Here is a 27755-nt window from a genome sequence, read left to right as displayed (position 1 = left end):
GCTATGATGGGAAAATAAACAAGTGGTGGAAAAAGAACTGAGCGGGAGAACAAAGATGAACAACGAAATCGCTTCTAAGGGCTAAGTGGCTAATTCACTCTCTGATGGGATTTCGAGGGAAGCTGTGGGGTTAATATGTTTTACAGATTAATCAGAAACTGAGGTCCAACTTTGAGATAAAGGTGTGTTTGATGGTGAAAGAGATACAGCGGCTAAATAGAGCTGTGTGAGGGGGGAAGTGGGGGAAATTGAGGGCATTAGTATGTGTATTTATGTAACAGAATAAAGATTCAGGAAAAAACAGAATTGATTTACAGTAGTATCTGATAATGAGCATTTTTCAAAATACATTTAAAAAAAAACTTACAGTTTCTAAACATCTGAACCATAACATACATTTTAAATGTATTCATAGTGTGTGTATAGTAGTCAAGACCTAAGTACTCACTGTGGCCGCTGGTGTAGTGTTGCAGCTTGTCTGTGTATTCTGAATCTGCTCTCTCGAATCCACGTCTGCAGGCGAACAAATGCAAACAGCTCTACTTGTACTGTTTAAAAAGGTGCTAAAGCCATGGAAACAACACTCACTACTGACCACCGTCATCTTGTTAACACAACCCCATCATTAAGTGAGTTTTTACAAGCTCTGCTGCTCTGTAAATGTCCGCTAATGAAGCAAATCAGGACAAAAGCACAGGATTTTTATAAATGTTTCTGGTATAATTAGGGGAAGCTATACTAATGGTTTACATGTTAATAACACAGCAAGATGAACTCACCGGTTGCAAACAATGATGATAACCACCACCGCAATGAGGAAGACCAGACCAGCAGCCGCTGAGCCAATGATGAGAGGCAGCTTCTCTTGAATGCTAGTGTTGTACTCCTCTGTAGGCACACACACACACACAATATCCAAAAGTTAGCACTTCCTGACAAACCCCAGCAGAGTGTCTCTATATATGTTGCAGCCTGAAGCAAGTTCAAACTCCACTTAGACCCAGGAGTCCTGCTGTGAATGTCTACACAGATGAGAGACCCTCACTTCCCCACTTTCACAGTGGGGAATCTGGGACAGGAAGCCTTGTGTGAGATACCTTCAGGCAGATGGGGCCGTACACTTGGACTGCTTAGCTCCAGCAGCATATGGGCAGGCGATGGAGGAAATGTGTTGGGTGGTGTGTACTGGTGCAAGACAGACGGATTGGGATGTTGGGAAGGCCTGGGGAACTTTCTTTTCCCTTCCTCTCCTGACTAGCTTTCTCATTCTCCTCTATTCGTGTATAATTACAGACTATCCGTTCACAATGCAGACAAACCCCTGTGCTCACTCTGCAACCCTAGAGGCTAAGTACATGCTAGCATGCTACCAGACTTTACAACATTTAAACACTTGCTCCAAACTCCCAAAAGCTGAGGTAGTAAGTAAACAAAAACTTGAACTTCGTCGGGTCTCATGTGAGTTCAACTGCACTGTAACTTTCTTTTTAATCGGTTTTAAACCTCTTTGTTTAAATCACTCAATGTGAGTGCAGCCTGCTGGCATGAGACATCCATGTTTGGATCACCTGGCTGAGTTGCTGTCTCTCATCATGCCAGCGGAGAGCTCAGGAGGATAGATCAGACTAATTCTGACTCTGCACATAATAAGCGGCTTAGAGAGCGAGCAGGCATGAGTGAGGCAGCTGCCTCTGAATGAGGTGATCTGGGAAGGGCATAACAATGGGCAGCCATCCAATGACATGTTTCAGCTACCATTCTTTCTCTTCAGAATTTTTTGGAAATGGGACTGAATCAAAAAAAATAAAAAATAATATATATATATAATATTATTGTTATTATTTACAAAATATTTAGTGTAGTGCATATTTAACAAGCCTTCATATAAACATTTTCATATTTTCATTTTTGTACTGAGCTTTCATTCATGAAAGTGAAGTGACATTCAGCCAAGTATGGTGACCCATACTCAGAATTCGTGCTCTGCATTTAACCCATCCAAAGTGCACACACACAGCAGTGAACACACACACACTCTGTGGACACACACCCGGAGCAGTGGGCAGTCATTCATGCTGCGGCGCCCGGGGAGCAGTTGGGGGTTAGATGCCTTGCTCAAGGGCACCTCAGTCGTGTTATTGCTTCCCCATCATATACTGTACTTACTATAGTGTTTAAAAGTTTATGGTTAATGAAACATTACATGTTTACTGTCACTTTTTATCAGTTGATTGCACGCTTTCTGGATAAAAGTATTGACTGAAAAGTCAATTACACACAGGTTTGCTCTTATGATAAGATGTGGGAGATGTAAGAATGATTGGCAGAATCATATGCATGTCATTTATTCTCTTAAAAGACCAAATCTGAAGAGATTATGAAGATTTTTGGATAAAACAAACCATAATTTTGTCATTATTTTGATTAGATATTCACCCTCAGTCATGGTCTGGAAGTACATCTTGCCACTGTACCGTCCGAACCCTGCCACCGTACGCGCTCGGACCTGGAAGACATAGATGCCTCCGGGTTTGAGACCACGGATGACTGCGGTGTTGGTTTGACTCTTTATTATGGAAGAGTTATGCTCCGTCTGGTCCTGAAATAGAGAAATAACCAAAAAAAGGGGTAAATACATACATTTAAAAATCCAGTGGCATTTTGGTCAGTTTTTCACACTGGAGGCTCACAAGAGACTCAGAGGTGTTCATATGGCTCTCTAACAGGGCTATCTATCTCATCAAACCTCATCAGTAGAGGTGCTGGGCAGACACTTTCAGGCCAGCCACGATTCATTAGTCTGGCCTGAAAGCTGTGGCCATTGTCACATCGCTTGAGTGTCTGTTTGTGTAAGTGAAGAGAAAGAGTGATAGCGAAGGAGAAGCAGAGAATAAGTGAAGTGAAGTGAAGTGACATTCAGCCAAGTATGGTGACCCATACTCAGAATTTGTGCTCTGCGTTTAACCCATCCAAAGTGCACACACACAGAGCAGTGAACACACACACAAACTGTGAACACACACCCAGAGCAGTGGGCAGCCATTTATGCTGCGGCGCCCGGGGAGCAGTTGGGGGTTCGATGCCTTGCTCAAGGGCACCTAAGTCGTGGTATTGAAGGTGGAGAGAGAACTGTACATGCACTCCCCCCACCCACAATTCCTGCCGGCCCGGGACTCGAACTCACAACCTTTCGATTGGGAGTCCGACTCTCTAACCATTAGGCCACGACTACCCCCGAATGTAGAATGTAGGACTCTGTGTGTGTGTGTTTGTGTGTATACATGTACTACTTGAGTGTTCCGCTTTTTTCCTGTCAGCTCTATTTCTGAGCTCTGTGATGTGAGTTTTGCTGCAGTCTGAGAAGAGTGTTTTGACAGGCAGTCCTTAGCACGGTCTGAGAAAGGAATTATACTGAGGAAAAAGTTAGAACAGGAGCAGAACCCTGGAGACCGTCAGCTTGTGTATGTGTATTACAAAGAAAGAAAGAAATGCGTGTTGTATTTAAAGGTGTGGCTGTCTTATGTGTGTCAACCAGCGAAAACAAAGTGAGTGAAATGAGAGACTGAAAGAATATCGGCATAATATGTGGGCGTGAGTATTTCTCAAGTACAAGTTAGCGTGTGTGTGTTTTCTGTGGCCCGTGCTGACTGAGAGGAATCTGTTAGGGAAATATATATTTTCTTACTGCACTGAAATCTCAGTTATTTAAGCGACTGGTATCCAGTTCTAACCACAACAGTGTTTTGAGAGTAACTGTGAACAGTATGTAATAGTGCTATTCGCTTTTCACATCCAACAGCTACCAAAAGCCTCAATTAAACAGAAACTGTAAACAAACAATCATTTTCACAAGGAACTTTAATACATCAACATTAATAAAGATAATAATAATACTACTACACAAAATGGTTATTGTTTAATGCATCAATGAATTTGCTGGAATGATACCAAACTGTGTCTGAGACTGTATCTCTGCAAAGCGTTGACCGTTTGACACCAAACTTTGTTTGTGCCATTGTAACCTCACACTGACCCCTCCACATTGATTTGATAACAGCACTTCCTATTGTTATAAGTGATAAGCCATTAAATCATATTAATAGTTGATGTTTTTATGATTTTTTTTAGCCATTCTGACAAAAACCTTCTTAAAATGGCTTCAATTACTCTTTGCTACAGTTGGTCTGATGCTTGCTGCCTTGCTTGCTTCTGTAGTGCTTGGCCCCTTAATTGCTGCTTGCAGCTATATTTATTATTATTATTATTATTATTACATTAATAAAAACAGCAATTTAATTTTAACTTATGCATTTATAAATCACTCTTACAACACTGAAATTTTTAATGCATGCTTATGATAATGTCAAATGCACTGCATGCATTCTGCATTAAAAACGTGTATCATGCATTATACATTAATCAAGTGTATTAATGTGATACCTTCTCATAATACTGCAGCTCGTAGTCGAGTATGACCCCATTGGGCTGGTCTGGCTGGGACCAGGAGAGAGTGATGCTGTCAATGGTGCGACTGACCTGATGCATGATAGACACTGTAGAAGGAGCTGGAAAAAAAGAGGCATATTATATACCGTATTTAAAGAATAATGTAAATCACCCAGTGGATCAATTTACACATTAAATCTAGCAACAGTGACATTAAAGCACAGATCCTGGTGTGTGATTAAACAGATGTAAATTACACTGTGCCGAATGACATAAACAATGTGACTAATTTTGTGGTGTGCTGAAAACAAATAAAACCAGCTTTGATTTCTACTCATGGAAACCACAATTATGGTGAACACAACTGGTGTTTTGTGTCTTTTTTGTATTTGCGAATCGTAGAGTTTATTTTTCATCAGCATGCTTGGTAATTGCGGGGGAAAGAGTGTCAAACCTTATATTAGTGTCTCTTTGTGTTGGACTTGTCCAAACTAACTGCTGTAAAAAAAAAAAAAAAAAAGTTCCCCCTCGTTTATTACTGAAATAAACGTTCAGGGTGTTCCTTACAGCCATTAAGAATTAGAGCGTGGCATACCGGGTCAGAAAAACTCAATGGAGTTGCTCGAGAACGCAGTTGGAGCTGTATGGGGTTTGGAGAGGCCAGGATTTACGGCCCTTGCTTTCTCCAAGGCTCAGGCCATTTAAGACATGGGCCTCTCCTCCGGCATGCACTTCACTATGAAAAAGCCACTCTGTGGGAAAGCCCATGGCTGCTATCAGCTCGAGCTTACGGTCTCTGAGGTTGAAGGAGAGCTTAAGTGGCTTATTCATGTGCTTATTTCCTGCTCTCTAGATCACAGAATGACTTGTAAATCTTTCTCAAATGCACAGGTGATACAGGAGGTATTGGAAAACATACTTATTGGAAAACATGATACATACTTATTGGAAAACATAGGACATAATGCTGAACAAGCTGCAGTCGTGTTGTCCCAGCCAATTAATAAATATATGCCAGAGGTTAATAAATGGCTTCCCAGGACTAAGCACTACAGGAGGGATTGTGAATCCTGTCAGTATGCATCGTCGTGCTCAGTCCAGCCCAGAACTGGCAATGCAAGACAAGCGACCTGCAGCATCTTGTCAACCTTAATGTTGGTATGCAGAGGACTAATAAGGCAAGCAGTCAGGCTTTCTCAATGGGGAAGCATACAGGCATCTTATTAAACATGAATATTTATATTAAAGGGGACATCAGATTAATTTTTTTAAGCTTTTTTGCATATAGTCAGGTTTCTGGTGTATGTGCTAGAATAAAAAAGCTGAAAAGAAAACACACAGCCAGTTTGTAATGAGCTGTCTGAGACTGAAACTGTGTCATCCAGCGAGCTGTTTCAATTTACAGCCGCTTTCGTAGATAGCTAGATATTTGAATAAGACCACCTCCAAGCCATATACAAAGTCCACAATGGAAGAGAGGGGTAAGGTGAACAATAGCTCATTATCATTTAAAAAGATATGCGCAGAAATGGGACGCTGTCATTAAAACCCTAAAGATACAAACCAACTTGTGGAAAATGGGCATCTGATGTCCCCTTTAAAGGCTGACATATGCGCTTTGTGTGCTGCATTTATCACGTCCAGCCTGTCTCTGATAATCCAATCTGGGCTAATGCAAACAAAGTCAGAACATGTACAACAGCTCATTAGGGTGAACATATGCTGATTTGAGAGAGCTGAGTAGGCAGACTGTTAAGGTTTTCCAGTAACTGGGGATGTTTTCCTCATTGCGGAATGACAGCCATCCATCACTGAAGTTCCAGGGAATCACAGTTGAAATGAAAGGAAAACAGTAGAATCATGGGTAAGAAAGTGACAACTTAAAAAACCTCTTAGCTAAGAAGGTGCACTCACAGTCATGATTTTCACAGCTAGTAAAATGTCCATTGTACTTTTGCTAAATTCCAGTGTTTACACACAATTGCTCTCTGTGGTACAGTTGATGAGGACTATTTATCTGCAAGCCTAGATGCTTAATTTTTCCTGGCAGGTGGAGTGTTCAGACACATTGGAACGATCACAGTATGCGCTGCACGTGGTCTCTGAGGTGCAGAAAACATTAGCATGAGGAATAGATAACTGTTGCATATGGGCACTAAGATGGGATGGTACAGTCATGTTTAAAAGTTGGATGGAATAATAATGAGTTTATAGATACATACATATCCAAATAGTTCACTGGTTATTTAATCATCACGGTGCTGGGCATCAAAATTTATATGAGCTATTCTACTGAATCTAATATGATGACCCTTTATGACAATTATGCAATAGTTTCTGAAGCCCAATTCCTGCCTTTATGCCAGTATATCTTTACTTCAACGTCTACAAGATCTATTATAAATAATATATTGGGTTTATGGAGTTAATTCCACTCATATCAGTTTACTGGTCTTTACTGGGGCATGGTCTTGAATGTAAAAAAAAAAAAAAAAAAAAAAAAAATGATTGAGCTCTGCTCCAATTGAAGCTGGTAAATAAGTGCCTCTTAGCCATTATAACTACAGCCAGCCACGTCATGCTGGATTCTGGAGTAGTACTGCATTCTTCATATCTCCAAAGTGTCTTTAGTTATATCTGATTTATAAAAGACAGATACAGGTGCACTGCTTCTCTCCGGAAACAGTCGAGCTCCTTGAGGTGTGCCGTGGGCCACGAACATGCAAAGATTTGCATAGCGACTGACTGTGACATCGACATAAATAAACAGGAACAAAAACTTTATTGACTTAAATGAACTATGGCTAAAAAGTTCCAGCAATATTCATTCGATCCAGAATCGGAACCCCGACAACTTCCATAACCCAAATGAAGCACCGATGGGCGTGCTCTTGCTCTTGCTCTTGCTCTGGTTGTGTGGGCACAATTCTTTCTGGAGAAATGCACATGCAAGAAAACCCGCTTTTTATGAATTCATACAGGGCCATACTCGGGAAAAAAACTTTCCAAGCCTTATACGAAACCTGCAGGAGTGTCTTTGGCACAGAAATACTTTGTCATACTCCCAACTCGTTTTTTTGAGAGTTTAGTCATGTTTAGTATGAGAATCCACCTCTTACAGTGTATGCGGAATGCATGAAATTATCCCCTTTAAGTACTTTTTAACATCTGTACTTTCACTTGTAATTGAGTATTATTTCATTAATGTAACAGTACTCAGACTTGAGTACAAATTTTCAGTGAGTGAGCAAAGAATTTGTACCCAAAAGCTTGGATTAATCATCATATGAAAGTCTCTGACTGATGTGGAATGTTCTCTCAGTCCCATTGGCTCTTCATTATGGGTCTGTATAATAGGTTTGGAAGGCATGTGGATCTCATTTGGAGCTGAGTTGTGGTGTGGAAGAGAGACATAGTGATTTGGTAAGGTTGGTAGAAGTAGCCCTTGCAGGTCAGTGCTTATAAATTCCCCCCCATTGACTCCCCTAGGCCCCTTAATGGCAAAACTTCCCCAAAGTGCAAGTTTTTCCCAGAACAATCTGACAGCAGCTGCTGTTCTTCTCCTGCACGGGAACGTACACTGTGAGTATCCCCTATTTATGAGACTCATGTCAAAAGAGACCAGAAAGGAGGGGAAGAACCCACTACATTTGCATGTAACTTTTAGACCCCCCCCCCCCCCCCCCCAAAAAAATAATAAAAATAAAAAAAAGAGGTAGAGAGAAACAGTGCTTCTGGCAGGCGTCCCTATTTCCCATCTGTATTGGATTGAGGGTTTATGTCTCCACAGAGTACAGAATTTCCAGTGCCGTAAAGCAGCGCACCCCTCTTTCAGTGCTTCAAGCTTTAAACCACCTGCACTGGAAAAGATTGAAACATTAATGTACTCATATACACACCATAAGCTGATTCAAAAATAGGCACTTCAGCATCTTAAGAAGATTGCAGACACTTACAGAGAGTTTGAGTCTAATCTGAAGCCCTCTGTACAGTTTCAATGCTCTAAGAACTCTGGTGTTTAGAGAAAACCTGGGTAAGTCTGCAAATGGCAGCTGTCCAATGACGTGCATTAGAATTCCTTCTTTTATGCATATATGCATATGATGTATATCGACTGCCATCTGACAGATCTCATGATCTTCTCAGACAACCAGAGGTCTGTTGGCACGTCATATCTAAACAAAGGAACCTGTTCAACTCTTGTTCTTTCTGTTAACAGAGATAAGGACAAATTATACTGACTCCCTCGATTTTGTTATCCTGCCATGACTTATTTGGGTCAAGACATATTATATTTAAAATGGTTAATCTCAACTTGAATTTATTAATTTAATTGCATGCCATCTCTGAGCCTCATTAAACATCTGAAAATAGAACTACAAGCCACGTTTGTGTACAACTGAATTTTGTTAATACTGATTTAATTTGATTGATAACTTATTCTTCTGATTTTACTTGTTTTATTCTATTGTTTTAATAATAATAATAATAAAGCTTATAAAGTGAATTTTTTTCAATTTGACATAAAAAAACATACTTTTAATAAAGTTGCATTTGTTGCAAAATGGCATTACAAAGGTAAAAAAAAACACACATAATTCCCCTGTAGGTCATTTTAAGGAGTCAAATATCACCTCGTCATGGGAAGGCTAAATTTTTATTGATCAGAAAGAGTGCTGTACTCCTAAAAAGAAAAGTAACCGTAGATCCGCGAAAGGTTGTTTGTTGTATATTTTAAAGCCTCAGTGATTTTCAGGGTCATATCAAACAGCGGTTACACTAGAAATTACACTAGATATTTGTTTATTCTTATCTGCCTTTTTAAACATTTCAGAACATCATGAATAAATACTCCACTTCCAGCAATAAATCAATATGTCTAATTAAGCTTTGTCACTGCGGTACTTTGTTAAACCAGAATGATTACAGCAAAATACACTGTTCTTTGTGAACATTATTGGCCGTGATTAAATGAAAGTGATTTAAGCACAGAATCCATGTTATTTTTTATTTTGATGCATACACAAAATGTTTTTAAGCATCAAAGCATTAAGCAATTTCCAAGCTTTCAAATTTACAACATTGCACTTATATTATCATTTTTCCGGTACACATGCATAATGAAATGGATATTTTATGCACTGGTCACTGCATAGTCAACAGCTCCAGCAGCCTGCCCTGCATACTTAAGAAGGCCTTTTTCCCTGGCTAATGCAAATGAAACAGCCCTTGCTTTCTTCCAGTGACACCTGATGTGATTAGTATGCAACAGCATGTGACGGGACGGGAGCTGTGATACTGGACTTTGCCAGTGCTCCAGGTGTCTGATGTAGTCTCCTGACCAGCTGCCCCCTGACCCCACCTGGCACCTTCCATATGTGCCCTCTCTGCCACCTTCTGTCACAGTGCTCCCACATCGGCCACCCGCTTTATATTTGTGATGCATGGCATGAAAAGGGCAGCCTTCTCGGGGAAAGATCAATGTCTTGAAAAATAAAAAGCACAGGCTAGCTCTTCAGCATTACAGGTGGCAATCTACATCCATCTGAATGTCTTACCAAAGTACTCACAAACTGAATATTAAAATAGACGTCTTTCTCGGCATTAAGTTCAAGAAAGTAAAGTACAAGAGTGACCTTCTCAATTACTGTACATGGCAATACAATCATCTAGCGCACTATTGCCACTTTCTCCGGAGGCTGCCAGTGGCATCACTGTCTCTGGTGGCCCGACGGGAGTTCGCTAAAGCAATTCTGCAGATAATTAAGTCATAAATCTTCCACCAGCAACCGACAGCGCCCGAGCCAGATTACCAGACCCATCTCTTCATAATGTAATTCAGTCATACAATGATTCCCCCATCTGATAAGGAACCAATTAATTTACTCAGGTATTAAGCAAAGGCTGACACATGTGGTACTCCTAACCTTTGGCTAATGAAATGGATAAACAAACTGTATCTGGGGTGTATAATGCTGAATTACGCAATAGAGTAACGGAGTGAGCTGGCAGACGGGAATGGCATATGGGTTGGTCGTTTAACTTGGTGTGCCAGACTCTGACGCAGAAAGCTGCTGCCTGGGAGCTAAAGTTGCCAGGAGTTTGCCGTGATAGACAACAACTGTTACACACAAACAGCGTTAGACTGGAAACATGCTAAGCAAAAATATGACCATCTGTATATATATATATATATATATATATATATATTATTTCCATCGAATGCTGTTATAAGAGAAATGTACCACATACTGTAAATTTTACATAAACATTTAAAACAGTTCGTAAAACATTCATTAAACTTCATTAAACAATTTTTTGTATTTATCTCAGTTGCAAATACAGTGAGGCACTGAATTCAGGACATGGCAAATGAAGTAACGCTAATAAGCTAGTAATGGTTCTTAGTAAATATCGTTGACAGAATTGTTGATATTTAATTTCCATTGATCCATCTCTGCATGGGGAAGAACAGAAATATGTATAAAGTGAAACTGACTGAGCCATGTGGCTCTTTAAATGACCCCTTGAGTGGCACTTCTTAAGTACTTTCCGACTGCAGGCAAATCACAAATCGCAGGTGATCTGTCACACACTGCTCGGATAAAACTTTCAGAAGAAAGCGACATCTGGGCGGATGTTTTCTATCCTTGCCCTGATAAATGCCAGTCTCAAATGTGTGTGTGGAGTCAGTTTGGGTTCACTTGATGACTGATTAACCTTACATGCCCTGTTGATGCAGAACTGCAATGGACAAGGGAGGAAAGCCAAGTAGAAGGGAAAGATAGAAACTATCTTTGTGTCTCCAGCTGCCTGACACAGACGCGCACTATTACTATAGCTGCCCAGAGCTCAAGGCCTTCATTCCAGTTTGCCTCTGTAAAATTGGCTCAATAAAACATTGTGGCTTTCTTCAATACGGCTTTGTGAAGCCTTCTGGTGACAAATAACTAAACCAATAAAGGCAAAGCATGCAGTTTTTGTTTAGCCCTCTAAGGGACACTGATCCAGATTGCCTTTGCTGTTGATTATCATCACACTATTATGTACAAGGACACTTAATGTATGCACATCACTGTATTACAACAAATTATCAAACCAAGTGATTCAAAACCCTTAAAATGAGAGGTTGGCAGATTAAAAAAAAAAAAAAAACTGACAAAAACAAATTCCTCTGCAAGGAAAAATGGCAGAAGGAGGTGAACCAAGGAACCAAGGAAGTTTTTGCAGCTTTGCTCACTACTACATTCTGGGTCAATGCACAGAACAACACCAACCTGATACTTAGTGGGCAGTCCAGTCATAATTTATCAAGATCTGGAAAAGAACTCTCCAAGGCCGAGATCATAACACTCACTCCATAATAGCAGTGTTTATGGATTGTTCATCCCTTAAAAAGTGTGCACGAGGACAGTTTAAGCCCATAATGTATCACACATAAATATAACTCGCGACCATACAGCATACAAACCATCTTGAGTTTTGCCCCCTTTTGTCTGCTGTCCTTTTGGCCATTTGAGTTGAGCTTCAACTGTATTGTGTGTGAGATCGTGATGGACAGTGTGAAAAAGCCTTCCTGAACCTGCTGAAAACAATGCCTGAGAACAGAGAGAGAATCCTGATCGAACCGAAAATAGGAATTTCAATTCACCTGTCTACTGCAAATCCCATCATCCAGTCTAAGATCTAAAAGGGGGCCACTCACATAAGAAAACAAATACTTTTAACGCCAATCACTTCTTATTTTCTTATTTGTTTGCTTCTCTTGCAGAACATACCTCTCCTGTTCAGAAGCTAGGCTTCAAAACTTGCTTAATTAATGCTTGCAAATGGACACGGACAAAAATGTGCACACTAACTACTGCGTGTACAAAATGAGAAGGGGGAAGCTCTAAGCCACCTTTGCTAATGAGGGGTGACAAGATGTTTATGTATCCCCAAAGCCCTCCAATCCAGATGAAATTAAAGGCCCGGACAGCCTGACCCGGGCGCCTCAGTCCTAGTGCCCTGTCCCAGCGAGCTGGAGTGAGTACTTTCACAGCTCCCCCTGATGGAGGTCCTGGTCTGCTAATCCAAAGTGACAGGCGGAGTGGGGGAAGAACGTCCCAACAGCAGGGAGGGACCCCAGAACGAAGAAAGCATGGGTTAGAGCAGGGCACTATCAAATGAAAACATATGGAAACAATCTTTCTATAAAAATTATAGAAAAGCAATAGTAATTCATTATGTAAAAGGTATTAAAGGAGCCATATCGTGGAAAATTGGATATTCCTTGCTCTTTTGAAATAAAATTAAGTATTCTAAGAAGACCAAGTCTAAAATGTCAAATATAGTGGTCGAGTCAGTCCATTCACTGAAACATTATCACAGCTTAACTATTTAACATTATTTTTTATTAATTCCTGATATTTACAAACAATTTAATTAACTTACAGCTAACATTTCAAATGCACATTAATGCATGAAAGTTCACATTTACATATAAACCCATACATTCAGCAACATGGCCCGCCTTGATGTACCACTTATAGTTAAGCAAACGACAACAACAATAGTCATGATCATCATCACAATCATTTAAAAATTTAATCTTAAACCTAACTTTCTGCACACTGTATAAAATATTTTACTTGTTCCTTTAACTTTATATTTATACTGTATTTATTTACATTTTCTATTGATTCTTACATATACTTCTGTCTATAGCTATGATTTCAGTTTACATCACAGTTTCATGCAGAAGATCAATAACTAACTATGATATCCTCACTTAGACTATCAAAATCTGCATGTTTAATTCTAAGATCAAAGAGAAGGGGGAGAATTAACATGCTAACCAGATGTTTTTGATGAAAAAAAAAACTATAAATGGACTAAAAAAGGTGAAAATATAATAAATAATAAAAATGTATAATAAAAGATCAGAAATCTGGTCCGCCCAGTATGTAAGCACCGAAGTACACCACCCAGGGCTGGTACCCATTTTGCAACCAATGAGAGGAAAAAAAAAAAAAACCTTTGTATTATGAGTACATTATGTGTACCTCACATTGTGTGTTTAATTTTTTGGAATTTATACACAAAAATGACTGAAATTACCCCTTTTAAAAAATAATGGGGTTGAATAAAATGAAAAATGTAATTACAAATACTGAAATATTTAACAAAGACTTTTAACTTTTAATTGTAGTCCCAGTGTGCTTTTATGAGCAGTAATGTAACGTAAATGTAAGGTTTGGGGAAAATGGCACAAATTCTAGGCGGTACTCTAAGAAGAATATGTGGACACATAAAGCTTGGGGGAAAAAAAGTTGGCTTTCGTTTCAAAGATGCCATTCAGTTGACTCAGTTGAAGCAAATCTAAAAATCCTTCTGTTTTCAGCCGATCAGTCGTTTCTTGTTTAAAGAAACATTGAAAGCCTCATCATTCAGCTCTCATGGCAGTTTCACATACGTTCACAAGTCCCCTAAATGTCTCAAGTGCACTTACTGTAACTGTTGAGAGACTTAATGTAAAAAGTTGAAGTCTTAACAGGATCCCCCTGTCAGTTTATGAGAGTGAGTCTGAATCCGCCCTTCACGTCTGAGACCTGCTGCGCACAAGTATGTTTTCTAAGTTTCAGTAACAGTATTTAGCACACTGTCTCTACATTCACATTTCTGTGTTATTTGTAATTCTGCAGCTGACTGAATGAATGCGAGTGAACTTAGCAGGTCATGTGTGCATGTGCACTAGTTGGTTATACAAGATATGTGTGACGATGATAACACAACATATGTAGATCTACTAAATCCTCATGCTTACTCATGCTTCGGGTCAAGAGTCTCGTCAGTTGTAAACACATCTCTTCCAGCATGCTTTCTGCACAACAGATTGTTTAAAACCTCCCCTGAGTGATGCAAATGTTGGAAAATTGCTGAATTTTGAAGTTAGCGATGTGTCACAACCAATTAAAATACTGTCAAATGCTAGAAAAAAGAGCTTTACTAGGCTAAAGCAGGGATGGGTTTGATCTGTCTGTAGCCAGCAGGGATGAGGAACATAAAATAATAGCTGTCTCTGTTCAAGCCCATAAGAGCTCCCAGTTCTGATCTGGCACGATCAACCGCACATTTCATAGAGATACTTAAAAGTACAAATCAATGATGCAGCCCCTCTGAAATAATTGGAACACAGTAATCTAAACCACAATGGCATGAGTGAAAAAAAGGGAATTTCTGTTGCCTTTGCAATGGCAGTGTCTGATTGTACGATGACTCCCAGCCATGGCTCCTGATTCAGGAGGGAGAAAAAAGGTTTTAATCAGTAGCAAGAAGCTGTTCCACTATGGTTTGGGTTTGATTCAACGTGCATCACGTTCAGTTTTTGGAAATTATGTCTAATCCCATGGTGACGTGGTGGTATGCGAGCCAAAGAGTATAATCAGGATGTAAAATAAATAAAAAACTGATGGTGTGGACTTACCAGCTTGGTTAGTAATGATGTTCACTGATGCATATTGGGGTGAATAAGGGCTCTGGTCCGATACTCCATTGACAGCCTGGACTTCAAAGGTGTACTGTGTGTGGGCCAGCAGGTCACTTATGAAGACCCGGGTCTCGGTGAGTCCCAGCTGCCGTGGAACAAACTGCACGTTGTCCCCACAACGCGTGCAGCCCCCTCTGCCACCTCCACAGCTCTTGCAGATGATGTTGTAGACCACGTCATCACGACCGCCAGTCTCCCGCGGAGGATTCCACTCCAGCACTAGTGACGTCTCGTTCACACTGGAGATGACGTTTTGAGGAGCCGACGGCACAGCTAGAGAAACAAACAAGATGTACAGTACAAATTAATAATCTTCATAATAGATATATATTTTATATATATATATATATATTTTTTTTTTTTTTTTTTTTTTTTTTTTTTTTTTTTACTTAAAACTAAGAAAAAGTTAGTCTGAAAGAAAAAATTGTTTCCATCGGTAAATAATTCAAAGATTTTACATCTATATTAATGTTTAAAAGGGAAAAATATTATAAAAATATGATACATTTATTAATATATATATATATATATATATATATATATATATATATATATATATATATATATATATATACACATATATATATATATATATATATATATATATGTATATATATTGTATTTATTTATTTTTTTATAATTATTTAGAATTTTTTTTCTTAGTTTTGTTTCTTATGTATTTTTTGTCGTTCAAATGAAAAATTATTTCAGACTTGAGATACTGCTTTTCAAAATAAATATAAAATCAAACCTTTATTAAAGGGAAATTAAAGTGATAAATAAATGAAGGCAAGAAAATTATTAGGAAATATCAGTTAGATTTGAACCCCCAACACAACCCAAACCCAACGTTTGCTAACCACTAAGCCATGGCTCTGTCGACTTTGGTTTTCATCTTTGGAAGGGACTGAATAATACAATAAAAAATGTTTATTGTGTGCATTTCAATGTGTATTTTCTCATGCATTGCCATCAGACTAATTGAAATTACAATAACAATGCACAAATCATAGGCTTATTTGGGTCTAGTCAAATTGTTTCTGCTCTGTTCCTGTTTGTAAACATCATTTGTGTTCGCTCATGCACACGCACAGTATGTTGGAAAGAGAGTAAGAGCATCCCAAACAAATGCACCTCCAAGATCTTCTTCAGACTGACAGCCCAACTAAAACTAACAATAACGCTGTGTTTATCTTCAGCCGGCATGTGCTCCCAATTACTCTGGGTGTTTCTCTCGGAGCATGTGAGGTAATCAAGAAACAACCCACTGCTTTTTGCCCTTTTGAAAAAGCTACCCCAAAATAGAAGGCCCCAATTGATTTTTTTTTTTTTTTTACAGTTTTGAGCCATTAGGAGGCATCTCTGTCTTAAAACTACAGCTTTGTCGCACGCACAACTCAAAACATCCCATTCCCAGGTTGGTGGGCGGTAAAGGCTGCTGTTTCCTCAAACATTGTTTTAATCAAACCAAGGCCCACTGAGCTTCAGCTCTGCGACACGATGCTGATCTCTTATTCACAACAGCTGCTCTTCTCCCAGGGCCAGGCTTTTGCAAATGGCTTTTGTAAAGAAGCGGTCTCGTTCTTCCCTTTCTTTCTCCTTCTTCTCTGCCCCCACCTTGCCTCTTTCAGGGAGAGACAAAAACATGCCACTCACAACAGCATAAGGGAGCTGTCTGCCACTCTCTCTTCATCTTCATGGTCTCATCTGTTTCAGTAATAAGGCCACAGGTCTGTTTTTTCTCTGCCTGATCTTAAATCAGTCAGAATAAACAGAAAAGGCTGCTGTTTACATGTGGTGGAAAAAGAGGTGTGCTGTTGGCTATGCTGTTAGGATAATGACAATGAAAGTGAGCCAGAGGGGTTAGGCAATAATCAAACTTTCGAAACTTTTTCTCATATGTAGCATATGTATGTATTGCCCAGTTTTGGGAATCAGTTTATATGGATTTTTCAGTGCAATCATGTGCAAAAAGATTTTTTTATTTTTATTTTTTTTTTATAAAATATATTTAAAAAATATTTAGTTAAATGCTGCAGTCCATCAGCATGTTTGCATCTCGTTTCTACAAATTATTTTTTCTATTTAGTGTACATTTATTTAGGATTTAATCTTATTAATCTATTAATAAAAAATAATGTTGTGCAAGATATTTACTCAAAGATTAAAAATACTTTTTAAAATGAATTTTTTTCCCATTTCATTTTCACACCAATACAATTATTATACTATTTCTATTATACTGATTACAAGTATTGATTAAATTACAGGCATGAGTCACATTGAGAGTTTGGAAAATATGGTTCAAATGTATGTTTTACTTTCAGATTGAGACAAAGCAGAGAAGACGCACTTGTACAGGGCATCTCTAAGGGGTCCGAGTCTGTGCGGTAATATCCATTTCTGCAGACGCAGTTGGTGGCTCCGTTGTTGGTTGTGCGGCTGTTGATTGGACACTGCAGGCATTTCTCGTCACCTTGTGCTGTCTTGAAGAAACCTGAAGGGCATGCTGAAACAAAGATAGCAAAAGTGATGAGAAAGGAAGTGAAGAGAAGATGAAGAAAAGATAAAGAACTTTTCAATATTACATGATTGCAAGAGCCAGAGAACAAGAAGGAAGTCATGGGCCACTGCAGTCAAGTTGAAACACACTTAAAAGCATTTCTCACATATAAAAAGAAGCACTATAGTCAGTTAAACATAGCATGTTCAGTATATAGGGCTGAATTATTTAAACCCTGTGCTCTTGCATGACATGCTGAGAGCATTCCACTTGTCATCTGTTCATTGATGTCCTGGCTTTTATAATTAATAGGAATATTATACAGACAGCAAGAGGTGGTAAAAAGGGAGAATAAATGGAGTAAAAGGCCAGAAACATTCTACACAAGTACAAAACCTCAGATGAGTGTATGTTTCATGTCTTATTGACCGTAACTCATCCTTTCTTCTTTCTTTTTGCTGAATCTTGTATTTTTCACCTGTGACACCCTACATTTTGGTTGGTTCTGGAATCCCTTCCAGAATTCAATGCACATGTAGAGTGTCAAGCACTGTTTTTTAATCTGTTCTGGCTGGAACAGATGTGTAAAAGAGTTCCATCCAGGTAACACACACAATGTCTGACTATTTTCCCAGAACCCACATCTAACTGTTAAGGAAGTCTTATAATCAAAATGAAATGGCATTTACAACCATACATTTTGAGTGAAAGGGCAGGACTTGATTTCATCTATAGGGAATTGACTGAATTGTGAAAAGTAACCTCCAAAGCCAAAATGAAGCTAGAACTGATTGCAAGTTTGAGGTGGAATGCACACACTTTGAGCTGTCGAGGTCATGTTCACCCTTGAGAGCATTTCAACATAATGGTAATTTTTATTTTCAAATCTACCATTATTTTCTGCTATTGCTGCTTTTAACCTCTATTATGTTATCTAGGCATTAAAGAAGTCACTTTGTCCTTGTATTGAATTCACCCAAGTTGATTTTACCTAAATTATGTGTTTTATGTTCAGCAGAAGAGAGTTTGGAATGCCAAAGCAGCAGAGTTTTAATATTCAGGTGAACTATCCCTTTAAGACCAGGATTGTGCATTAAGAAGATAAACAGGGTCATTTTTAATTTCATGTCGACTATTTTTATGTTTGCTGTTTTAATTGCAGTTGGTTTACCAGAGAGCAGGGGTGTATTTTCATGTGCACATGCCAGAACTCCCTGGAGGCCTTTCAGACCAGGAGAGTTTTCTTATCCATACCAAACAAATAAAACACTTCCCAATGAGAGGAACAAGCACTTGACCAGGATGATCAGTACATTGCCATGGAATACGTCCCTCTACACTAACCCAACCCTGAGCAGAAGAGAAACCAGAGCCAGAAACGTAACACATCAACACACTTCTGGAAGGGAAGGCCGTCTAGGTTTGCCAAGTTTGAAAAACCCTGTCACCCCGTTCATAATGGGCGACCTTGCTTCCACGGCAAACGATTTCAACACACCTTCAATATCTGAACCGTTTTAGGGGAGCTAAAAAACAATAAAGTGCATACGCTCGGCCTCCATAGTTTAAGCTGGCAATCATAGCAAGGATTTGCGCAGCGGACCGGCCAAGGAAAATGTCTATCGACTGGTTTATTTGGAGAAATCAACTCCAGTCAGGGTTCAGCTGTGCTCTTAAACACGCAAAAATAAACCAGACTGTACATCCACTGAGGCGGTGAGATCACATTCTTGCAGCTCAATTATAGGGACCAGAGGTTAACTAGTGCACAGTGGTCATTAAAGGGTGTCTGTTATTTCAGTGAAATGTTTCAGACAGAAAGGGCGCTATTCCCCATTTCCCCTCACCTGCTCACCCCAGACCGTCTTTCTTGATCCCATTTCAACACCCTGGCAAACCATAGGACCGGCTCATCATCCAGGAACACTTTAGACTTCCATACATGGACACAAAAATACACGTTTTTACATTCCCTCTTAGCACTCAACACATCCACACTCTTTTTCTTATTCCAAAACACCCACACGCTTTCTCCCTCTTAAGAGTCTAAGCAAACTTAGTCTTTCCCACATCCAGCTGTCAGGTCTCTATAAGCCTCCATCAGGAAACCAACAGCCCAGTTTCCCAACACACACACACAAAATGCAAAATCATGGTTAAATATCCCAGAATCCCAAGTGAACAAGAATATAATAAATATTTAGAAATGGACTGGTGGAAAAAATGCTCAACATGAAAACGATAGAGCACCTCAGTTTAATATTAGATTTGGCATGTTTTTCTTTTCAAATGATTTATGGCAAAACTAGCCATGTGTAAAGTGAAATATGAGGCTTGTGTGTTCAGAGAACGTGTCATTGGATTCACAGAGACAAGCACAACTGTAAAGCTTCACGATTTAGGATGAAACTTGGATAGAAAGGTAATAAAAAATAGCCTTTGTCCTATTAATTTATTCAATATACAATAAAAATTCAATTAATACATAACAATGACTTGAATACTTGAATTCAAATTCATTTTATTATATTTCTGGTGGGCATAAGGTAAAAAATGGCAGGGTTATACTGCCTTGATATAAAAATATACTTTATGAAAATAAAACTTTTATCATTTAAACCCTCAAAAATCTATCTATATAAAACTTCAGTTAACAAAAAAAAAAAAAAAAAAAGTCATGTGGTGCAACCAACTTGCAGAAAAAAGCAAAATACAGAATATCATAAAGAGGACCCCTGCAGACCCTAATACTGTATGTGCAAAGGTCAATACATATCACAAAATGTCAGATAATATGACCTTTTATGAGATGGGTAATTCAGGTTGCACAATATCATGTGCTGTGACACGATTTTAATTTTTCATCATTGACCTATTAGCAGTTGTCTTAACACCTAATATTGTAGGTTGACATACTCTAACTAATGCTGAAAGGAAAATTGCACACCTTCCCTAAAAAAAACAACAAAAAAAACACTGAGATGGGTTCGAGCCTCCCTCTACAAACTCTGCCAGCATCCTAGAGGGAGCTAGCTTATGCCACACTGATGAAGGAATTGAGAATCTGTGCCTGACTCCACCACTTGCTGTCTGGGCATGACCTTGCATGTCTCCATACTATCTTCCAGATGGTTCCATCCAACCAATGGATATAATCAGCTGTGCTGAAATCATGGGAACTGTGCTGAATAGGGCTGTTGAAGCATACAGCTTAGCTTGCAGACCTACCCTGTATGGAGGAATGCAATTTGAGGATGAAGAGAAAAAGTCTCTGTAGCCCCAGGGATGATAGAACGCCTGATTAAAGAGCACATCAGTACTTTGATACAGCTCACATCCAGATTAGAAAATATCATGTTGTTTGATCACAATGTTTCTCTTGCAAGCTTGGCATGGATTTATATATATATATATATATATATATATACAGTACAGTACAGACCAAAAGTGTGGACACACCTTCTCATTCAAAGAGTTTTCTTTATTTTCATGACTATGAAAATTGTAGAGTCACACTGTGTGTCCAAACTTTTTTTTGGTCTGTACTGTATATATATATTTATGTTATTATTATTATTATTATATATATTTTTTTTTTTTTCAAATTTGAAATGTTTGTAAAGAAAATAACAAATAAGGACACTTTTGAGACATGCCAGACCCTTTGGTCTATATTTGATGGAAGTGATGAAGTCATTTCAAAATACTTCTCTTGCTTAAAAAATTTGCTTATTTCCAGCATTGATTTAAAACAGCCGGTCCAAGCTGACCAGCATGTTCTTTAAGCTGGTTGACAAAGATAGTCTTGATAGTTAAGCTAGAGAAGAAGGCTGGTGGTGTCACCAGCATCTTAGCAACTTATGTTGGTGACCAGATATATGTTTCTTCAAAACTGTGCACTGTCATTTCACAATTCCAAACTATTTTATTTTATTTACAATGTTATTTCCACCACCTTTCATTTCCACCAGATGCTAGAGGGAATACTAATTTTCAAAATTAAAACAGTAATATTGTGAAACATTATTACAAATTAAAGTATTTGCTTTTTATTTAAATTTATTTTAAAATGTTATTTATTCCTGTGATAAAGTTAAAGCAGCCATTACTCCAGTCTTCACTGTCACATGACACCCATTCTAATATGCTGATTTAGTATGAAGGTAAAACAACAGCAAAACTCAAGAGCTTGTTCATTTAAATGTGAGAGCTTGTCATATTAGTATTAATATTTGTAAATTTAAATTTACACTCAGCGCTCTGATGTGAAAAGCTTAATCTTTCTTTTTGCACACACAGACAATAATCAAAACAACCATTTGAAATGACACAAATGTATACAATATATTTACTTCAAATACATATACAACTGCCTTAATTCTTCGTGGCATAGACTCAGCAAGGTGTTGTAAACAGTCCTCAGAGATTTTGGTCCATATTGACATGATAGCATCACGCAGTTGCTACAGATTTGTCGGCTGCACATCCATGATGCGAATCTCCCGTTCCATCACATCCTGAAGCTGCTTTATTGGATTGAGATCTGGTGACCGTGGAGGCCGTTTGAGTAAAGTGAACTCATTGTCATGTTCAAAAAAACAGTCTGAGATGATGTGAACTTTGTGACATGGTGCATTATCCTGCTGGAAGTAGCCATCAGAAGATGGGTACACTGTAGTCAAAAAGGGATGGACATGGCCAGCAACAATACTCAGGTGGGCTATGGCGTTTATACGATGCTCAATGGGTACTAAGGTGCCCAAAGTGTGCAAAGAAAATATCTCCCACACCATTACACCACCACCCGCCTGAACCGTTGAGACAAGACAAGATGGATCCATGCTTTCATTTTGCTTTCAAATTCTGACCCTACCATCTGAATGTCGCAGCAGAAATTGAGACTAAACGTTTTTCCAATCTTCTGTTGTACAATTTTGGTGAGCCTGTGTGAATTGTAGCCTCTGTTTCCTGTGACAGGAGCAGCATCCAGTGTGGTCTTCTACAGCTGTAGCCCATCTGATGCAGGGTTCGACGTGTTGTGTGTTCAGAGATGTTATTCTGCATACCTTGGCTGTAATGAGTAGTTGCTTGAGTTACTTTGGCCTTTCTATCATCTCTAACCAGTCTGCATATTCTCCTCTGACCTCTGACATCAACCAGGCATTTTCATCCACACAACTGCTGCTAACTGGATATTTTCTCTTTTTTGGACCATTCTCTGTAAACCCTCGAGATGGTTGTACATGAAAATCCCAGTAGATCAGCAGTTTTTTGGACAACCATTCCACGTTCAAAGTCACTTAAATCCCCTTTCTTCCCCATTCTGATGCTCGGTTTGAACTTCAGTAAGTCGTCTTCACCACATCTAGATGCCAAAATGAATTGAGTTGCTGCCATGTGATTGGATGAATACCAATTTGTGTTACCAAGCAATTGAACAGGTGTAACTAATAAAGTGGCTTGTACATACACACATTTATGGGCTTTTCATGCCTTTACTGTGAGAGGACAGTTGACAGGAAAGTGTTGGATGGAGAAAGGAGAGCAGAATAGATGAATGACCACCAGGCAGAAATCAAACACAGGTTGCCATGAGCACAGTTGCACTATATGCTGAGGCACTAACCACAAGGTTTATTGGCACCTACATTAAGTATTCATTAAGTATTATTTTCAGCTTTATATCTGTAAATATTTGACAACACAGAAGCCATTAAAAAAAAAAAGTTTCACAAGAGGAACTTTTTGTGCCCTCGAGACACTATTCACATGTGAATAGTCCTATATCCTAAATTTAAAGGTTTCTTGTGTGCACATGAACGTTTATTTATTTTTTGCAAGGGTCAAAGGAAGTTATTTAATATGGTGCTAAGAATATTGTGTGAAGAAACCCAAAATTCTTATAACCTGCATTTTTTATATAATGAAAAAGTGTCATGTTTGACAATCATTGAAAAATCACCAAACATCCGCCATGAAAACACACTTCTTATATGATAAATTTATTCTCACTAAATTCTTAATTTTCTATTAGAGAAAACTAAATAGTGGCAGAAGTCTGGAAATGCAATTATTTTCCCTTACTTTTTCCCCCATACTTTTCCAGACCTCGAAATTACACAAATCAAATTCCATAGTTTTCCAAACTGCATAGATACCCTGTAAAAGTCCATAAGGCTCAAAAGTTGAAGAAACCCCATAAACTATCAATCTAATCCAGATCACATCAAAGAGGTTCAAGACCTGCCGTCGAGAACTTAGTTGCTGAATTTCAGCCTGGTGCTCTTTCAAACTTTGCCTTACTTGTGTTTATTGCCTCTAATAACATGTGCAGACCGAGGAAAAGGTAGCAGTGGCATAATGTCAGGCTTAGTGGGCTATGCGAGTAAAATCCCATTGTGAATGTATGCTCGGGTGCCAGAACGCTAGTCATGTTTTATTACAGGTAATTCGCTGGTGATTTCAAAGATTGCCAGAGCGTTTTCATCCAGCATGATTTACGTAGGTGCTAAAGTTGGCTGCATGTGTGCTGGGGCTGGTTGATAGCAGGGCAGGAATGTGTGTGTACATGTATCGGCGTATATGGCTCCTCCAGCTGCGTACACTTCAGGAGCCAGCAGTGCAAACAATGGCGAAGCTTCTCAGGCTAACATTTACATCATGGCTAACTGGGCGTTATGCGGGATTCTCTACAGCCACTGCTGGGTGTACACACTGTTTAATACAGCTAAAGACACAGTTGTTTAGAAAAAACACATAACCTGATCACTTGTGTATATGCAATGAACATTTGTGTACCCCAACCCATACACAGAGTCAGATATCCTTTCTTTTCCCAACTGAACAAAATTAATCTTCTTTGTATGGGGTGACTGTAGAAGAGAAAAACTCCACTCCCTTTTTTATGCTGCCTGTCCATTCAGCCAGTGAATAGCTGGCTCGAAAGTAATACATTTAATGTAAAGCTACATTAAAGAGAGACCTGGGACAGAGGTGTGTGTATGTGAAGAGCGATGCATAGCAAAAAAAATAAAAAAAACTTAGAAAAGTGAAGAACCAAGGGATGTTCAGTTTTGCTTGCACAGCAAAAAAATGTGCTGAAAGCAGGAAAATGGGACAGAGTCTGAGGGGTTTTGTGTATGAATGGGGGAAGTCCTATTGTGACCAAATAGAGCAGTGTGTGAAACAGTTGGGTTGTGTGTTTGTTACACATCATCTAACTGTGCTTTAGAGCAGCTTTATAAACAGTATAATCAAACCTTGAAATCCATTTCAAATGAACTGGTGGTGCTTAGAAACCTGCTTCTCAATGTATTTAAAAAAAAATAATGTGACATTAAAAGCAATGTGTGCAAAAGTATATCAAATTTAGAATTTATCTAACATCAGTGACACAGATATTTAATTGTGCATGCTATTTTCCTCTATTTTTCTATGTAAATGACCTTTGCATGTCATACATTTAATGTTGTGATGCCTACATTCACTTCTTGCATTTAAAACAATTGATTTTAATGTTTTATTATTAATTTATTTAGAGAAAACTGTAAAGTTTTAGTATCACTTATTTATTCATTATCGCTTATTACATTAAAATAATGTTTACTTACCATATTGGCCATAATTTTAATACTGGCCATAATTTGAATCCCTAGCAATAATAATCCAAAGTTCCCTTTCAGTCGGTCACTCTCGACGCCACGTCGGTGACCGACGAATATGGGATATCGCTTCGATAGACCAATCTACTTCGAGTGTAAACTAAACGAGCCAATGCACATTGGCATGCAATTATTGCATCCAGCTGCCGCTGATCACTGCGTGAGTATAAGAGGGCAGCAGGTGCAATGCATACCAGCTTTTCGCTTCGGAGCCGAGCGTTAGTATCGCTCTGCTCAACTGTGTCTGCTGTGAACTACGAGTTCAGCACGCTCTCGGAAGCTTCGTGTGTTGGCGAGACGGCGCTTCAGCGGCGGTCGTTCCTGTGTCGAGTGGATTGCACACTTCAGGCTGCATTACCCCTGTCGTGTTGCAAACGGCCAATTCCCCTGTGCGCCTCAGCACTAAAAGAGCATTTCCTAAAGAGCAAATTTCTCTAAAAGAGCTTCACGGGTGCGTCTTTGTAAAGACGACAGATCGTCCTTGTAAGGATGCCGTTTCACCCGTGCGTTTCTGGGTGCGGTCGTTACCTGGCAACGGGTGATGGTCACGATCGCTGCCTCACGTGTCTGGGCGTCGAGCACGCTGAGGTGGCTTTCGTGGATGAGTCATGTTCTCACTGCGGGAATATGACCATCTCGGAGCTGCGAACCACAAGGTCCGGTTTCTCAATGTCCCTGTGTCCCAGACCAGCCTCTTTGGCGACGCAGTCGAGAACTTGGCCCAGCAAGTCTCTGCTGCCCAGAAGCAGACTGAGGGGAACCGACACATCCTGCCCTGGCGGGCAGCTGCTGCCTCTACCCGCCCGCTGGCCGCAGTGCCCCAGCCTGCTCGTCGCCAAGGGCAGCCCCCTCTATCCGCCCCCGCTCACGCGCCGCATCTGTAGCAGCCTCCAAGTGGTGCCGTGGAGCTGGGCGCAGGCAGGCTGCCCCTCCCGTCCCGGCCCCCGTCAACTTGGCGGTGAGCAGAAGAGCAAGAGGCCCCGGGACAGGTGACCCGGAGAGAGGTAGCTGCTTTCTGGGGGATGGTGAAGGCACCTCTCCCTCCCCTGGAGGAGGGCCAGGCGGAGAATCTGGAAATCTCGACAGGAGAGCAGTTTTCTTCCTCTCTGGGTCCCAGGAGGGCACGGAGAGTTGCGGACGGCCAAGCTCCGGACCTCACTCATCCTCCTCCTTCGCCAGATGGCAGCAGCGGGCGGTTCGAGAGCGTCAACAAAGGCCCTACTCACGCACCCTCTGCCAACACGTGGAACCAGGTGAGCCCTGCACCCCACACTCGCACCACACTCCGGCCTGCTCACAAGCCGCCCGAGTTGGGTCCCTGTGTTCCACCTCGCTGCCCCACTGCGGGTACGGCTGTGGTTCCGCTGGTCCCGCTTGTACGGTTTTTAGGCGCCTGGTCAGCGCTACCCAGCCCGTCTCGCTGGCTTCTGCGAACCATCAGCCTCGGCTATGCGATTCAGATCGCCCGGCTCCCCCCCAAGCTCTGCGGTGTCCGCTCCACTACAGTGAAAGCGTCCGATGCCCCTGCCCCTGTCCTGCGGGAAGGGATCGCAGTCCTACTGGCGAAGGACGCGATAGAGCCGGTCCCTCCAGCCGATATGAGGATGGGGTTTTACAGCCCGTTCTTCATTGTACCCAAGAAAGGCGGTGGGTTACGACCGATCTTGGATCTGCGAGTTTTGAATCGGGCCCTCGATCGGCTACCATTCAAAATGTTGACACAGAAACGCATTTTCGGGTGCGTCCGTCCCCAAGATTGGTTTGCAGCGATCGTCCTGAAGGACGTGTACTTTCATTTGTCCGTCCTTCCGCGCCACAGACCTTTTCTGCGGTTTGCGTTCGAAGGACTGGCATATCAGTACAAGGTCCTGCCCTGCAGGCTGTCCCGGTTTCCCCGTGTCTTTACGAAAGTCACGGAGGCAGTTCTCGTTCCTCTCAGAGAGCAGGGTGTTTGCATTCTCGACTACTTAGACGATTGGCTGATACTAGCACAGTATCGAGATCAGTTGTGCGAGCACAGGGATGTGGTGCTCCGGCACCTGAGCCTGTTGGGCCTTCAGGTCAGCTCGGAAAAGAGCAAACTCCCGTGGAGGATCTCTTTTCTCGATATGGAGTTGGATTCGGTCGAACAGACAGCACGCCTCACAGAGGAACGTGCGCGGTCGGTGCTAGCCTGCTTGAATACGTTCAAGAGCAGGACAGCGGTCCCACTGAAACTCTTTCAGAGGCTCCTGGGGCATATGGCGGCCGAGGCGGCACTTACACCGCTCAGCCTATTACATATGAGACCGCTCCAGCACTGGCTTTATGGCCGAGTCCTGAGGTGGGCGTGGAAGCGCGGCACTCACCGGGTCCAAGTTACACCGGCCGGTCGCCAAACCCTCACTCCGTGGTCAGATCTTGCATTTCTCCGGGCAGGGGTGCCCCTAGAGCAGATCTCCAGGCATGTTGTGGTTTACACGGATGCCTCCACCACCGACTGGGGGGCCACGTACAACGGGCATGCAGTCTCAGGGGTTTGGACGGGCCCGCAGCTGCAGTGGCACATCAATTGCCTAGAGTTGCTAGCAGTACACCTTGTCTTGAACCGTCTCAAAGGTCTTTTGTGAGGCAAGCA

The 27755-nt window shown here is 40.5% G+C and overlaps 1 protein-coding gene across 2 annotated transcripts in view; it reads right to left on the bottom strand.

Moving 5' to 3' along the window:
* The window catches only part of LOC132119553 (ephrin type-B receptor 2-like), a 171926-nt gene that overhangs the window by 18033 nt on the left and 126138 nt on the right, over nucleotides 1-27755 (bottom strand). For both annotated transcript variants that reach the window (XM_059529616.1, XM_059529617.1), the window contains exons 4-9: nucleotides 17328-17483; nucleotides 14912-15247; nucleotides 4441-4565; nucleotides 2437-2599; nucleotides 780-888; nucleotides 449-513 (exon numbers count right to left, since the gene is read on the bottom strand). In XM_059529616.1, coding sequence (XP_059385599.1) covers nucleotides 449-513; nucleotides 780-888; nucleotides 2437-2599; nucleotides 4441-4565; nucleotides 14912-15247; nucleotides 17328-17483 — 954 coding nt within the window. The remainder of the gene's footprint in view (nucleotides 1-448; nucleotides 514-779; nucleotides 889-2436; nucleotides 2600-4440; nucleotides 4566-14911; nucleotides 15248-17327; nucleotides 17484-27755) is intronic.

Source organism: Carassius carassius, chromosome 38, assembly GCF_963082965.1.
Source record: "Carassius carassius chromosome 38, fCarCar2.1, whole genome shotgun sequence".
Lineage (NCBI taxonomy): Eukaryota > Metazoa > Chordata > Actinopteri > Cypriniformes > Cyprinidae > Carassius > Carassius carassius.
This window is presented reverse-complemented; position numbering and strand designations above follow the sequence as displayed.